Source organism: Chiroxiphia lanceolata, chromosome 24 (genome assembly GCF_009829145.1).
Source record: "Chiroxiphia lanceolata isolate bChiLan1 chromosome 24, bChiLan1.pri, whole genome shotgun sequence".
In the NCBI taxonomy this organism is placed as follows: domain Eukaryota; kingdom Metazoa; phylum Chordata; class Aves; order Passeriformes; family Pipridae; genus Chiroxiphia; species Chiroxiphia lanceolata.
The window spans coordinates 3,008,370-3,024,983 of record NC_045660.1 but is presented as its reverse complement, the minus strand read 5'-3'; the positions used below and the strand labels follow the sequence as shown (position 1 = coordinate 3,024,983).

The window sequence follows — 16,614 nt, the reverse complement described above, 5'->3', positions numbered from 1 at the left end:
TCCTAACATGGAAGGATTCCAGATGATCCAAGAGTTACAAAGCTGCAGTTAAGTGTTCCCCAGTGCAACCATGACCTGGGCAGGTGTGTAGTGTTCAGGGAGGGTGGAACAACTGAGAGTCCCCCTGATACCAGACTGAAGGGTGACAGTAACCAAACCTGTTATTCATCTTATTTTGAGCTCGTTTTCCTGGATGCTCTTGAGGAGCTGTGGGGAGGGGCAGCAGCTTCTGTGTCCTCACAGGGATACACTGGGATTTTAGAGGGGAAAACCCCCCAAATCCATAACACCACTTGGTGGTACTTTCAACCAGCAGCCCCTTGCCCTGTGAAAAGCTGCTGGTTGATGCCCTGACGAGAACAGAGCAAAGACAAGACCTTCTCAGAGGCAGGGGGGAACTAATAACTGGAGCGCAGTGGGAAGGGTGGACATGAGCTCCTGGCTGTGGCCAGAGCTACAATTAACACCTCACTCAACCCTCCAAATCAATACTTTAAATTGATTCCCCTCCATTTGCACTGAGAGGAGAGGAAATGAGGGAAAATAAGTACCAGGCCACTGACAAGCTTCATGACTGGGAGTCAAAGGCCGTTGCTGTGCTGGAAGTGGCGGATCAGGGTGATGAATTATTCATGGCTTCATTAGAAGGAGACTTCAAGGTATAAGATGTAGTTATATTTCATCTGTCTGCTCGTGCAGGAGGAAGCAAAACGTCCCAGTTTAATTTCTGGCCTGTGTTCTGTGAACATTAAACTGTCAGAGGGTTTTCAGTGGGAGTCAGAGTCATGGAATCATTAAGGCTGGAAAAGACCTCGAAGACCATTGAGTCCCACCATTCCCCCAGCACAGCCAAGCCTACAACTAAACCACTTCCCAGGTGCCACACCCACGTTTTTTGAACACTTCCAGGGAAATCTCTGCTAAACCACTCTCCAGCTCTTGCTACTGTATTTGCAAAGCACGAGGCACATGTTGACATAGGGACAGCTCCTGGGTCTTTCTTACAGGATTGTCCTTACAGTTGTCTTTGTCTGCCCTGTCTCCCACCACCACAACCTCTATTTACATCACACACAAGATGTATGGGAGGGCTCAGTGAGGAAGACATCAAAGGAGGGAAGAAAATGAAATGTATGCAGCTGAATTCTCTCCCAACAGAGCTGTTAATGTACCTCACACACCAGAAACTTATTAACAAGGGCACTTCAATACCGTTGATAATGGCCTCCATTATCAGGATGTCTCTGTTAAGTTGTGCCCCTCCTGCAGACAGGGCACCATCTGTTCCCAGAAAACCCTTCATTCATCTGGTCCCCCAGTTGGAATCTCTGCTGAGTGGTCTCAGCTGTCCATGTGTTTGGCTTGGAGAACAATAGCTGGGTTTGGGGAGGTCTGGAGGCAGCAGATCTGGGGGGACAGGACCTGTCACCCTTTGCCTGCGGCTCAGTTGGGGTTTCTTCTACTGAATCAAGTTTTGCCCCCTCACTGCTGTTCCTTGCTTTCTTCTCTAGTGCCCATGCAGCTCCACAGGAATAAAGTGCATCTGTGTTATGGGAATGTCTGAAAGCACAAATGTGGGCATTCAGAGCGATTTAATAATTCATCACCTGAGCACAAATCTGGTTGTATTGAAAGCAAAACAAAATCTAATGAGTTTCATGAAGTCTGATTTGTCCTCTCTTAAAAGCAACAGTTTGAGGAATACCAAGCCCTTTCTCTCTTTCCCCAGATCCATGACTCCAGCCCAAGCAGACCTGGAATTTCTTGAGAATGCAAAAAAGCTGTCTATGTATGGAGTCGACCTTCACCAAGCCAAGGTGAGAACCAGCACCTGCCTGTGGGTTTTGTCATTTGGTTATCCTTCCCTTGCAGGAGCAAGTTTACCTGTTTCAGGAAGCTCCTTTTGAAAGGCAGAGGAAGTATGGAAATACAGACACAGGAATGACTCAAGCATTCCTGCAGGAGAAGTGATTCTTCTTGGTTGCTTATTATATATATATCCCAGGAAGCTTTCCAAAGCTCCTGATGTAGATGAGTCCTTGCTCTGAGGAACTCTGAATTTATGGCTCTGACCTGCCACGTGGGGAGATGCAGGAATGACTCTAGATAAGCCCTTTGGGCAACCAACAGTACAGGAAAGAGGAGAAACGTGAAGGAAAAGCCGACCTGGCCCTGGAGCTGGGAGCTGGAGTCTGGGGGATGGGGAGATGAATTTGGGTGAAGACCAAAGGGGTGAATTGGAAGGCAGATGTTGACCTGAAACTTGTAACCCTGACTCTGCTTCAATCCTGGTTTTGCAGGACTTGGAAGGAGTGGACATCACTCTGGGAGTCTGTTCCAGTGGCCTTCTTGTTTACAAAGACAAACTGAGAATCAACCGCTTCCCGTGGCCCAAAGTCCTGAAGATTTCCTACAAACGTAGCAGCTTCTTCATAAAGATTCGGCCGGGGGAGGTGTGTCCTGGCTCCTGTGAGGGTTTAACAGTGTGTCATCCAGCACCACCTCCTGGCACTGCGGGGTATTCCCAGCATCCGGGGAAACGGGTGGGAAGTTGTCAGCTGAAACTGGGAGAGGACTAAAACCTTTTTTTTTTGGACACAAGGCAAAACAAAGGCTCTTTGTCTTGCTTTTATTAAAGGAAAGTAGTAAAAAATTCGAATTAGCTTTTCACCTAAGGGCAGGAGGCAGGGGATGGATGCACTGGTACTGCTTCATCAGTGGGGAGTTCCCTGGAGCAGCCTGGCCACATCAGGGAGAGAGGCTACAACGGGGATCTGCCTCTTCCCTTCTCTTCCTCCTCCTCCTGCTTCCACTGCCTTGACCCAGCCTTGCAGGGAGGTCAATGTTTGACCCCATCCTGCAGCTGGGCAGTATGATGGGGGTGTAAATGAGGCTGACTGGCTGCAAAATCCACAGCATGTTCCTCTGTAAATCCCAGTGCATCCTGAGAGATGCCCAGGCTTGTGGCCAAGCCCTACCTTTCCTCTGATCTGAGCTCCTCCTGCACATCCTGGAGTGAGTTCAGCAGTTTGTGCCGCAGCAGGGCAGAGCAATGGGCTGGGAACTGAGCTCCTGCCTCATGTATTCCTTGCTATACCTAAATAAGTTATATTTTCCACAGCAAGAACAGTACGAAAGTACAATTGGGTTCAAGCTTCCAAGCTACCGGGCAGCGAAGAAGCTGTGGAAAGTCTGTGTTGAACATCACACCTTCTTCAGGTGGGTTTTCTGAACTTTGAGTAACTAATGAGTAACTTCAGCAGTGTAACTGCTGAAAGGGAGCAGTATTCCTTAGTTCCTTCAGTGTTCCCTAGGGTTTGGAACAACTGGAGTGAAATGGTTGCAGGGACACTAACTGTTTGTTTTGCAGTAAATTTTTAAGCAGGTTCTGCTTCATAAGATACATAAGACAGAGAACTTTCACTGATGTAGATGTGAGACTTACTGGCAAGAGACTTCTTTAATTTCTATTTAATTTCTCATTACCTCCTCCCCTACACTCTCCCTTCCCAATACATCCATAGAAAATGAAACTCCTTAGAAAATAAAGTCCGGTGAGTGGCACTTAAACCAGAACAACTCAGGTTTAGTGGGATTTGAGCTCAGCCCAACTCAAAGTGATCTCTTGGATTCTTCAGAAGGCGTTTCTATTCTGAAGCACACTGAGCTCTCTGGATCCAGGGAGCTTTCCTGATGGAAGTGCCACAGCCATGAAGGAGCGCTCATTTCAAAGCGTTTGGTGTTAGAAATTGAGGAGATTTGTTGGGAAACCCCAAGTTGGGATTTCCCAATTTGTTGGGAAACTCCAGTGCAGCACAGCCCACAGAAACCATACATATTTTTTCCAAGATGATACGAAAAAAGAATGAGAATCCTTCATTCCCTTGCATGTGGGGGGAAAACCAGCCCAACATCACGAAGTCGTTCGAAGTCGATGACGGGGATTTTCAGATTTATTCCCGACTCTCCTCGACCGCGCCGAGATTTGCCGGATTTGCCACTGGCTTGTGGTTTTTTAAATCATGGGCGTGTTTTTCAGGCTGACTTCCACCGAGGCCATCCCGAAGAGCAGGTTCCTGGCGCTGGGCTCCAAGTTCCGCTACAGCGGGCGGACGCAGGCGCAGACGCGGCAGGCGAGCGCCCTGATCGACCGGCCCGCGCCCCAGTTCGAGCGCACGGCCAGCAAACGAGCCTCCAGGAGCCTGGATGGAGGTGAGTCCACCCCCCTTCCCCGTGCCCAGGATGCTGAAATAACAGCTCAATCCCCCTGCTGTACAAAAACCCCCGGCTCCCGGTTCCACCCCTCGCCTCCGTGAGCCGCGTGTTGGAGGGTTATCCTTCGAACCCGCCCTCGTCACACGACCTTTGCTCACATCAGAAAAAAAACCCCAACCAACCGACACAAACATTCCCCCTGCGAAGATCAAAATAACGTCATCACAACACAGATAATTTACACAAAATCCACCCTTTGTCCCTTTGCCATAATTACGACAGGAATTTCCCCTGTGATCGTTCCGCTCTCCAACATTGTTCAGTACTTATTTGTCTGTTACCTCTCCCAGGTAGTATCCTTATCTTAAAATCACAGCACTGTGAGGGCTGCTGGGGGAAAATGAGCTCTCCAACTCAGCCAGGCCCAAAACAAAAATGCAAACTGAGAGTAGTCGCAGCAGAACTCGCTGACAAAAAGGGTGTAGGTGGGTGCTGAAGGCTCATGGCAAAGTTCTGGTTGTAGAGATATTTCCTCATTCAGTGTCAAAGCATTTTCCTTTAGGAAATCAGGAATTAAGCTATTTGTTTTGTTTAACATAACTTCTTAAATTCCTTAGTTCTCCTTGAGGGGGAGATTTTTTGCCACAGCTGAAACTTTTTCAGTGTCCCTTAAAGCGATGCTTAGGTTGGGATGTCAGTCAGGTGGGCTTATCTCACATTTTTGAAGGAGATGGGTAGCTCCAGGCTAGAGGAGGTGAGACATGGAGAGGAGAGTGCTTAAGTTTACTCCACTTGATCTGGATCACTGGATGCTAAGATTCTGAGAAAGGGGAGCGTTGCTTTGCACCATGAGTAACAGGGAGAGGGGGACATCTCTTTGCACCATGAGGATCCAGGGAAAGGGGAGCATCCCTGTGCTCTGAGAGGATCCAGGGAAAGAGGAGCATCCCTGTGCACCGAGAGGATTTAGGAAAGGGGGAGCATCTCTGTGCGCTGAGAGGGTCTAGGGAAAGTGGAGCATCCCTGTGAACTATGAGCATCCAGGGAGAAGGAGCATCCCTGTGCACCATGAAGATTCAGGGAAAGAGGAGCATTCCTGTGCTCTGAGAGGATCCAGGGAAAGGGGAGTATCCCTGATGGAGCAGGGACTGCATTGCTTTGAGCCCCGAGGTTGTGCTGCAGCCCGGGAGGCACCAGGGTTGTCCCAGCGCCCCGTGACCAGCGGAAGCCAGTCTGTCCCTGCTCCTGTGCTCAGTGACACTCCAAGCCTGGGCTTTGTACCTCGAATCCAGAGGGGAAAGGCTGCTTGATCTGAGCTCCGTTCAGCAGCAAAGCCAAATTCCAGCTTGCCAGCAATCTGGGCGTGCGAGTTTCCTCAGGCACGACGCACGGGGGGGGGGGGGGCGAGGGGACCAGGGCTGTTGGTTGCCACTTGGCCCTGCCATTATGACCCCAGATGGGTAGAGAAATCCCAGCTGCAGTCCCACAGCTGGATGTGAGAGCGTGGAAAGGAGCAGGCCGGGGATGTGCGGCCCCTGTGGCGGCTGCAGTGTCACCTGTGCCGCGCGGGTCCTTAACGTGTGCCCCGTTTCCTCAGCTAAACGTGCGACTCAGAAAGTTGAGTTCAGGACCGTAGAGGAAGAGAAGCAGAAGGAGGTGGTGGTGGTTGAGGTTCCTGAACCAAAACCTGCGGATCAGATCCGAGAGAAGCCAGGTATAGCTGTGGTGGTGGCTACAACTCTCTGCAGTGCCTTTCCTGTCCTCTACGTGCCTGTCCCTGGCAATTCCAAGTTTCGCCAAATCTGACGGCTTTCTTTTTTCATTTCTTTGCAAGAAGAATTCTGCAGTGAGAGGAGACACAGCCCAGCTCTGGGAGACTCCTTAAATTTCCACCTTGCGCCTTGTAATTCTTGTGGGGAGGTGGGGAAAAGTTTAGGATGTGATGGTACTTGAGAACTCTCATTAGATTTGGGTAGTTTTGTGTATGTCAATTAGCAAACTTTAAAGTTTGATCTTGAAACTTCTTGTGAAGCTTCTGAAATTCTTCATCGTGGGATCTTCTTGCCATTTTTTAAGAGTTCTGGGACCTTTTTTTTTTTTTTAAAGTCTATTCTGGGATCTTTTTTCAGCATTTGAGAAATGCCACCCCATTTAGTCTGTGGAGCTTATATTTCTCTTGAGAGGCACTATTAATAAATATTAATAAATATTAATGTCCTTAAGAGGGGTGTAGGTACAACAGCACATTTGAATACTAATAAGTGTTTCACAGCACAGTGTTGTCAAATATTTGCAGCCTTCATCACTTGGATGGCGACTGCCTGTGGTGTGTTAGGGCTGGAAATAATTCGTATGCAAATGCTGTGGGTGCTGCTCTGCTTCCCTCCTTCCACCTGGAAATTTTTTACAGTGTGCTTTTGACTGCATCACTATTTTTGTAGTATCTAGGTCCAGCTTCCACGAAGTGTGTCAGCCTTCCCCCCGCCGTGGTCATGCCTTGATCTTCCCTAGTCAGCATTGCCTGGTGGGGAAAGCCCGATGCTGTAAAAACAGGGTGAGGAATTTCAGGCACCGGGGTAGAATGCGAGTGAATCACTCAAGTACATTTAATTAAAGCTGCTAGTTTTCATATAGGTTTTTATCTGGATGTGTTTTGCCTGGATTTTGCCAGCCAGCACCCCTGTCCCTCCAGACTCTGCAGGCAGAGCCCATCCTCGTTCCACACGTGTCCCCACATCTCCCTGCCTGGGCAAGGAGCCTGCAAAGCTTATTTCTGTTGTTCTTTTCCCCTCTTATCCAATGCACTGTTGGGTATGGCAGCACTAGAAAGGCTGGTGCACAATTCCATGGTGGAGAATGACTGTTGAGCTGCCTGGTTTGCAAACCTCTTTGCTGTTCCCAGCTGCTGAGAGGGATCTCCTCACTCTTTGCTGTGGTGACCGTCGTGTGTCCGTGCGGGTCCCCAACCCCTATTAACACCTGCAAACCTCTTTCTAGCCAAACACACTCTTGAAACTTTTGAAATGAAACCCATTGCAGAGGAGGAAGAGGAGGAGGAGAAGGTAGAGGTGGTTAAGGTTCCTGTTGCCAAGCCAAAGTTCCCGGAGCCGGTGCCGCCGCGGTCAGGTACAGCCACAGCGGCGTTTGGTGGCTGCTGTGCTGTCACTGTGGGGGTGAAGTGGTGCAGTGCTGTAGGACACAGGTTGCACTGCTTGTGGTGGTGTTTGTTGCCACTAAAATCCCCCCTGGCTTTGCTGTGTGCTGCTTTCCAGGAGTGCCCTGGGTGAGGTGAGCGGGTGCCGTGGCTTGGCTGTGTGTGGAAGTGAGTGTGCAGTGGCCTCTTAACCCTCCTCCCTCGCTGTTCCTTCCTGGAAGGTTTGCTCCCCTGAGCTGTAGTGCCTGAAAATCAGGTTATGAGATCCAGGACTGCTGGAGGTCACCTACATTCCGCTTTATTTCTTCACTAGGGAGTGCTGCTTCCCTAGTTGGAAAAGGGTGTCAGAGCAACGTCGCTGCTGCAGTCAGATCCACGCTAATCATGATTAAAATAGGGTTGATTAGTTGTTGCAGAAAGAGGAGACTGAAGCCGTGGAGGGAGGTAACTGAGAACTTCATGTTTTCTTGGTTAGGATGGAAAACACTGGAGGATATTCCATGGGATGGGGGGCAGCAGAGTGGACATCAGCCGGTGTCAGACCTGAGCACAGCCTGGGCTCTCCTGATGCAGCTGCCCCTTCTTATCCATCTCCTGCACTTTTCCTCCTCCTGACTCTCCCGTTCCCAGCAGGGACTGTTAGTGGGGTGATGGTACAGTCATAGAATCATGGAATGGTTTGTGTTGGAAGGGACCTTAAAGATCATCCAGTTCCAACCTACATTTTATATCTTTTATTTTGGGGCAGTGCTTTTTTACTGTGTTTAAATCATGTGTCAAAATACCCTAAAGTAGTTAATCAGGAAAATTAACTAAAATGCAGTTCTAGGCAGCCCAGAACTCACTGTTGGATGGCAAAGGAAAAGCTTGGTGTCTGTTATCATTTTTCCTGCATGTCTTCATGCCCTGGGAGAGGAGCAGGAGAGGTGGCTGTGTGGATTTACTGGTGGCAGTATTTCCTTTGCTGCTTCATCTTTGAGGTGGCATTTTAACACATCCATAACTTTTTTAGCCAAACGTGATCTTGGCAGTATTGAGATAAGCCCAATTGAAGAGGAGGAGGAGGAGGAGGAGGAGGAGGAGGAAGAAAAAATGATGATGGTGAGAGAACTAGAGCCAGTCCCGAAGGAGCCAGGTACCACCGCGATGATGGCTTTGCTCTCCCAGCATCCTCCTCATCCCGGCTGTCCCTGCCATCCCACCTCTGTACAACCTTCCCAGCGACTGTCACCGCTTCCATGGCATAAATACACTGGGACAGGGCACTGATTGTCCTCCTGAAAGGATAACACAGTGTCTGGGTCACAGAAGTGAGCTGCTGTGCTGAGGAGCGGGGAGAGGACGGAGCCTGTGGTGGTGGTGGTGGTGTGGGGTTTGGGGTGGGTCCAGGTGTTTGTCTTGAAGGTGTAATTGAAGTCTCTGGAAAATCAGGTTCTTTTTTGCCCCCCCACCATCTCGTACATTTTTTGGTCATGTGGATGCTTTATTCTCTCATGTTTTATTTACGCACAGATGAGATGCAGTGACCTTTTCAGTGAAACAGGAATTCTTACTAAGGAGTTGCTTGAAATCACAATTTCTTTTTTAACAGCAAATTTTCCAGTGTCTTTGACTGGACACCAGTGTTGGATGGGGTGGGTTGCACAGTGTGATCCTGCTGCAAACTGTGACTTTGGGAATGTGGGACCACGTCGAAGATACTATTTTGGGTGTATTTTTAGTGGAACATCCATAAAAAGAACATCAGGAGAACCAAATAGCTTATTGTATCTATAGGTACACACAGGGAATTAATTGGGGTTGGCTTTGTCACACAGTATTGACTTGAATATTTTGTTGGAGTCAGGCCTTTCAAGGATCAGGAACTGCCTGGGAAATCAGGAACTGAAGGAAAGGAATAGGCAGTTGATTTTCTGTGGGGCTAGTGCTTGTGTTTAAGACTGTCATCCTCTGGAAAGGTGATTTTTTTGGCAGCATGCTGTTCATTCCTGCACTGTCACTGACCTGGAGGTGCTGGGTATCTTCCCACTGTGCTGCCTCAGAGATACCCCACGGGACACACAGCCCAGCCTGCTTTGAATCCCACCTGGAAGTTGCTGTGAAGTTTTCTAGAGCGATGCTTGTTGATTATTTTTTCATTTGAGTTGCCTAAAAGATTGGGGAGGGGGGGGAAAGCCTGTGTTTCCCTTCCAGAAACCATCTGTTTCTGGTTGAGGAGGTGCCCACAAGCCCAGAACTCCCCACGCTGTGTCTGTTTTGTGGTGGCACTGGAGTGGAGTCCGTGTCAGTTGTGTGTGAAGGACCCAGAAATCCGTGGCACGATGTCAAATTCCAGATTTGCCTTTCTGGTGTGGCTTCTCTGCAGAGTGCAAGCTTGCTTTTTGTAAACCATCTGGTGTGGGGCTTTATTTGATTTTATTTAAACCATAAGGAAAATAATCCCAACTCTCCCGTACTAAATGCACAAGCTGCTTCGCTCAACATCTTTATTTCGTTTCCCTTTTTTTTTACCTCCTCCTCCTCCTCCCTTTCTTTTTAAATGACAGCACTGTAATTTGGAAAGACTTTACCTAGAGCTTTGGAACATTACCTGCTCTGAACCTTGTCCCTGTGTGTCCCCCCTCCTCAGCAGTGGCTGTGATAACCCCGGAGCGGAGTCCCCGGCCCACCTCGGCCCCGGCCATCGCTCAGAGCCACCCTGCAGAGCCAGCCCCAGCTAAGCCTGACGTGAAGGATGTGGCCACATCTAAAATAGGGAAGGAAACAGCAAAAGCTGATGTGAGACGTGAGGAATTCCCACCAGAGAAAGCCAAGGCAGAGCCAGCTGATGCATCCAAGGTAGGTCAGACCGGAGTCTCTTGGGAAGAGCTGGAGTGTCACTCGAGAAGCCACCCCAAAGCAGCAGCTCTGTCCACCTCCTCCTCCTGGGAGATGAGGGGTTTATCCCTCAGGCATCATGTGGGGAGCAGGCACGAGGGTCTGGCTGCCAGGGAAATCCCAGCCCTGACATTCCTTGTGGAAGAGGAGTCACTCCAAGTTTTGGTGGCTGCAGTCAAACTAAGTGCAACCTTAAGATGGTTAAAAACGCTGCCAAGAGCTGCACGTGCTCGTGGGCTTGGAGTTTAGGGCTCACCCATGGCCAGGCTGTGCCCCTTGATTCCTGGTACGACAGCAGGAGGCAATTCCAGTGAAATCAGTGATATGGATCTGGCTGCAGCCCAGCGCCGGAATGTTTTTCACATTGATAGGCTTTGGCTGGGAGAGCTGGTGACACTGGTGGTAACACAGTGCTGCAAACTGGACTAAAACTTTAGTTGGCGATGGCACTGGTGAGACCTTGGGGGGTTTGTTGTTTAAATGCCATTTTTTTAAGCATTATTTGATCTTCCTACAAATGTCTGAGGCCTTTGCCGGGTTTGATATGTGTGTGTTGTTCTAATAAGTCAGAATAATGTGCAAAATTAATGTTGATATTACAGTGTCCTTAATATTCTGCAGATCTTATTGAACTGGAGCCTTGCAGTGGTGCAGCAGAAGTGTTTGCCTTGAGACACAATTTTCACATTACCCCAAAATGTAGCTGATCTCAGCATTGCTGGAGCCACATTTCCTATAACATATCACACAGTGGGTCTTATGTGACATCTCCAGGGGAAATCCCTCTTAATTAAGGTTGGGAGATGGAGGTAAAGGAAAGGACAGTTCCTTCAAAAAATTCCACGGCCTGTGTGAGTGGTAATTTTTAACTGAAAGTGCTGAAGGGATCCTCAGGCTGGCACTGTGGAGTTGGAATTGGAGCACAGAGTTCCTGCCTGGCTGCTCCCCCTCCCCTGTGTTACACTGAGAACGAGGAAATTTTACTCATCCCATCTCACTTATTACAGGTTTTTTCTTAAGTGCTTAAACACTGGATTTTTTTCCCCCCCCTTTAAATATAGATGTGGGAGGAAATTGTGGATTTGAACGTGCCAAATTTACCCTGTTTCTCCAATGTAGCTGCATCACTTCTTTTAACACCCACTGATGCTTTTGCCTTCAGAGTACTTGGCAACCCAGTTTCCCTAAAATACTTCCTTGAGAGTGTTAAGACAATCTTGGCTCTCTACTTATGGACAGGAAAGAACTTAATTAGTGATGTTAGGCTTGGTTTTGTAGCTAAGCCTGCTCTTACTGCCTCTGCCAACATAATACCTGTGCATATAACCAATAATTTCTGTTTTTGAGAAGGTCTGTGTTAATTGGAGCATGTTGCTTTGTTGGGATTTCACTGGGAGATCCAGCTGCAAATGACATTTGAAAACATTGCCTGGCCGAGCTAATGCAAGTGGGAAGCCCTTCTTCAGAAGCACTGGAGAGCACTGGTTTCAAATATAAATAATTCTCAAGCTGAAGGAATTATTTCACCTGCTGTTGACTAACAGAGCTGCCGTGCCATTAACCCAGGGCTGCATGTTGGTTTTTGCATGTTCCCCCAGCACCTCAAAACCAACTTTATGCAGCTGTGTTTGGAAACTGAACAGTTTCTTGAAACAAATCCACTAACAAGAAATGTTTTTACCAATTTATTTCTTAAATGTAGGTGAGGAAAACACACATTGAGGTCACAGTCCCCACCACGAATGGTGCCCAGCCCCAGGTTTGTGCTAATAATTCAGTTTAGGTTGCTCACAGTTGTTTTGGGTTTTTTTTAAGGTTCAACATAGTTAAATGAACCAACTCTTTTTTTTTTTTTTATCACTGCCCAACAGCAGCAACCTGCAGAAAAAGAGGAAGAGCTGATAAGAATGAGGAAGGTTAGCCATTTTACCCTTTCACCAGCCAAATTTGCCATATCACTCATGCATCTGTAACATGTTTAAAAAGACAGTGCTCCAATTTCTTCCTATGCTTTGGGTTGGGGTGTTGGTTTTCTTTTGACTACCAAATACTTGATTGGAAAATGAGTAGTTTTTTTTGTCCCATAGACACAGCCTGATTGCTAAAATTATGCTTGTTGAATGTTCAAAAGAAACACAGTTGGCTTGACTTATGAAATTTATCTTCTCTGTAACAAATTTACTTAGAAACCAGAGAAAACTGTGCAGTTTGCATTGCAGGAAATGCAAAAAAAAAAAAAATAAAAAATGAAGAGGATGTTTTTTTTTTGGTATTGATTAAGTAACAGGGACACATCCAGGATGGGAAAGGTGGTTAAGGCATAGTTACTGTGCACACTGGGACCTTGCAAAGGTTACTCCAGGCAGTACAGCCTCACACTGGGGTGGGCCTGCATCCCTCAGGAATGTCACGTGGTGACCTGTGCAAGGCTTCCATGGAAAACCAGTAACTGTCTCTTTGTGGCCGGAGCTGAGGCCCCCGGGAGCTGTCTCTTTAAAGGACTCATCACATCTCCCATTCTCCATGAGCCAGACCCCCATTCCTGGTGGGAATTCCCACCCCACGCTGCCTCAGCGCTGCACTCCCGACCTTGAGTTAACTTTTTTAATTTGCCAATTTCTCGATCCCGCAAGACCAACGTTTTAATTTTTTGTGCTTTTTTTTTTTTTGTTTGTTTGTTTTGTTTTGTTTCCCCCTTTCCTTTCATTTTCACAGAAGAGATCAAAGAGGCTAGATGGTGAAAACATTTATATCAGGCATAGCAATTTAATGTTGGAGGTTTGTATGAACTTGAAGCTTTTTTTGAGTTGCATTTGCCTAAACCTTCTGCATCTGCGCTGAACTTCTTCCTCTTCTGCTGCTGCCTTTATTTTGCATGCTCTTGCATGAGAGACCTTTTGATTTGATTTGATTTTTTAATTATGCTTTTGCATGGTGACAGTAAACATGATGATGTGCAGCCATTCTTCCTTCTACCTCTTCTGACTTTCATTCTCTCATACCTACCCAAAATACATGATTGGCAGAGCTCAGATCTGCTCTGGGACCCACTGGGTGCTCACAGGGGCATAGATTGTAGTGGGGACTAGTTTTTCATTGCTTGGAACAAATTACTTTCCTGGGGGAAAAGCCAGTCTATGAAAATACAAAATTCAGGATAAGCTGCAGGGGAAATTGGAACAGGTTGCCCAGAGAAGCTGTGGCTGCCCCATCCCTGGAAGTGTCCAAGGCCAGGTTGGATGGGGCTTGGAGCAACCTGGGCTAGTGGAAGGTGTCCCTGCCCTTGTCAGGGGGTGGAACTGGATGAGTTTTGAGGTCCTTCCCAACCCCAACCATTCTGGGATTCAATGAAGTTGTCACCCCTGGGCATTCAGGCCACCACAATGTCCATGTTGCTTCAGGCAGGAGGGATCCTTTTGGATGCTGCAGGGATGTTTCCATCCTCCTTCAGCCCTTCCTTGCCTTGCAGCACCTCAGCACCCCCCAGGTCCCATCCTGCTCAGTGCCAGCTCCCCAGAGATCTGACATGGGGGCTCAGTGGTCACGGGTGGCTCATCCCTCCAGGTTACAGCTCTTCCCTTTGAATTTGGGAGCCCAAGCACGGTCTCAGAACAGACCACGCCAATCATATATTTTAATTCTTTAATACACTGTGTTATGGGAGATGTTTTGTGGCTTCTGATACTCTGTGTTACGTGTTTCTACTCAGACTTGCAGCCCCAGCAGCTCGTAGGGTTTCCCTGTTACCATCTCTTGAAAAAAGTGGAGTGAACCAACTGCCTTCTCCTAATCGGAATTTTCAAAGTTTTGCAGCTTTTGGGTGTTTTTTTTTTTGTTTGTGTGTTCTGTTTGGTTTTTTTTTTTAATTTTTTTTTTTTTTTTAAAACCTGCTACAACATAGAGCTTTGAGCCACGAGTGAAGGGTGTGAACACATCAGGTCGCTGCTGGAGCTCTGAAGACTCTGCCTGTCGCCTTCTTCCACCCAACTCAAAACAGCTCCATCTCCCCAACCCCAAACAGAGCTTTGCCATCGCTTCCAACCCCCTTTTTCCTGTTACTGCAACACCTGCCTCTGCCACCCAGCCCTTTCCCTCCCTGGTTCTGTTGCAGGTGCTCCAGCCCTCCCCTAGAACAGGGCTCACCCAGCAGCTCACCCCCTTCCTTCCCTTTGTGTTTTTTAGCCCATGCATTTGGCAGATCAGAGATTTTCCCAGCAGACCTCACCCTCCTGAAGCTGCCTGTTGATTTTGTTGAAAGCCTTTTAACTCTCCACCTACACCAGGTTCTTACAGAAAGGGAAAAACAGGAGGAAAAAGAGGTGACGCTGAGTGAGCTGGTTCCTCAAGGTGCTTTCCAGACCTGGCTCCACGTAGCTCCTCGTGGCTTTAGCTCCTCTCCAGCCCTCCCAGGCCCTGCTCCTGCACAGTGCTGGAAAAGCCAAGGTGGTCCTTCTCTCTTCTCTAAGCCAGGAGCAGCTGTAGGGTTCCTGGACCCAGGCAAGGGATTTACCCTGGAGTCTTCAGCAGACTTATTTCTGCTTTTTTTCCCTACCCAGCAGGCACTTGACTTATACTTTCATCCAGAATTGATGCCAAAACTTGCATTTTTTCCCCCTAGAACTGTGCCAAAAAGAGTAAATGTTGTTAAAGAGGCATTTGGGGTTTAGCTGTGTCCTGGGTGAGCTGCAGGGATGCAGATTTTTGGGAGGGCCCCTCCTTTAGGGATGTGTTTGCTCTTCCATCTTCTAAAATTAATGGGCTGAGTAACAACTGAAAGCACAAAAATAGTTAAATTTCCCAGTGATGCTTTTACTGACCTTGATTTCTCCCTTTCTTGCTGCTTTTTGGCCCTGTCCAGAAAAGTTGTTGTTTGGCTTACACCTATTTTATGCAGGAGCTTTGTTTTCTACAAACTCTGGTTTGCTTGCAAAGAAAAAACTATTTTTATCAAGTTGACTTGCCTTGGAAGTCTGTGTGTTTATGCTGTAAACTGGCATCACAGAGTAGAAATCTGGCTTTTTCCAGATGGAAAAAAAAAAAAATCATCAGGAGTTTTTTACTGATCCAACATAAAGGAAATTCTCAGTTTGATTAAAAAAAAAAAAATCATCTCATCTTCTTTTCAGAAGTCTAAAACCTCCTGTGGTAGCTCCTGGAGGGATGAGATGAGAAGGAGGGGAAACGATGGTAATGGGGATATTCTGGGAGCAGAGATAATTCCTGTTAGGATTAAAGAGAAATAGGTATGAAGAGAGCAAAAAAAAAAAAACCATGGGAAATAACATGGGAAAACATGTTATTGAACATTAATTGTATTGATACCTGGGAATATTCAGGCTTGCAGAGGGAAAAGAAAGCAAACCTACCCAATTTGAAAAATAACCCAGTCTGGCAACTCTTAAAAAAAAAAAAATCCCATGTGGGGGAAAATCCATGAGATTCCAGGTGAGCTGTCACTGCTTTGGTGGAGATTCTCCTGGAGGAGACCCCGCTCCATGATTAATCCAAGAGGAGAGAGGAGAGAGGACGCTCCCTTTGTGTGTTTGCAGTGTGAGCAGCGCGGGGGAGGTTCGGCCGCAGCCCCGCTGAGCGCAGCTTTGCTAAGCCCAGCCTAGGCAGTCCCAGCTCCTCCCTGCACCCCTTCACTCATCCTGTCCCTTTTGCTGGTAGGATCTAGATAAGCCCCAGGAGGAAATCAAGAAGCACCATGCCAACATCAGCGAGCTGAAGAAGAACTTCATGGAGTCCGTCCCGGAGCCGCGGCCGAGCGAGTGGGACAAACGTCTGTCCACCCACTCCCCTTTCCGGACCCTCAACGTCAACGGGCAGATCCCCACAGGAGCGGATGGAGTGAGTACCTTGGGGCATGGTGGTGTTCCAGGGGGTGGCCTTTTAGCCTGTGGGATGGTCCCTGGGAGAGTTGAAGTCGTAGGCGTCATAAAAATGCGATTTTTGTTTCGGCGGGGAAGGATGTAGGGATTCCTCACCTGCTTTTGGGGCTGCTTTTCCTGGTGTTGCTGTCACTGTGATGTTAGAGAGCACTTCCCATGGCTGGCCTGGGGACTGGATCTCCCCAAAATGTTGGACAAAATCCACCTAAACTCTTAAATTAAGAGAATTATTACTTCCAGTGATAATATTGCAACCCAGTGCAGAAGCACTAGGATGGGATAATTTTTCCGAAATCACTTTATTCTCCAGTTTCTTCTTGGGGTTTAGACTTGCATTAGGAACTCCAGGTGCTGATCTGCTGTGGAGGCTTCAGGAAGACTCCTCAGCAGGGCTGTTCATACGTGATGGGAACCTTCCTCCTTCCAGGAAGAGGGCCTGTGTGTTAGTAGCCACTTACACCCAGTTTCTCTGCTAAT

General features: G+C 47.8%; 1 protein-coding gene across 17 annotated transcripts in view; it reads left to right on the top strand.

Annotated features, from left to right (window-relative positions):
- Positions 1–16,614, top strand: part of EPB41 (erythrocyte membrane protein band 4.1) — an 86,076-nt gene that overhangs the window by 46,707 nt on the left and 22,755 nt on the right. For 6 of the 17 annotated variants that reach the window (XM_032710286.1, XM_032710288.1, XM_032710287.1 and 3 more), the window contains exons 8-18: positions 1,730–1,817; positions 2,301–2,453; positions 3,122–3,219; positions 4,040–4,212; positions 5,813–5,929; positions 7,213–7,341; positions 9,999–10,207; positions 11,949–12,005; positions 12,118–12,162; positions 12,962–13,024; positions 15,917–16,096. In XM_032710286.1, the coding sequence (XP_032566177.1) occupies positions 1,730–1,817; positions 2,301–2,453; positions 3,122–3,219; positions 4,040–4,212; positions 5,813–5,929; positions 7,213–7,341; positions 9,999–10,207; positions 11,949–12,005; positions 12,118–12,162; positions 12,962–13,024; positions 15,917–16,096 (1,312 nt within the window). Of the gene's footprint in view, positions 1–1,729; positions 1,818–2,300; positions 2,454–3,121; positions 3,220–4,039; positions 4,213–5,812; positions 5,930–7,212; positions 7,342–8,381; positions 8,505–9,998; positions 10,208–11,948; positions 12,006–12,117; positions 12,163–12,961; positions 13,025–15,916; positions 16,097–16,614 lie in introns of all 17 variants that reach the window. The other 11 variants (XM_032710292.1, XM_032710301.1, XM_032710298.1 and 8 more) reach the window with 8 other exon arrangements.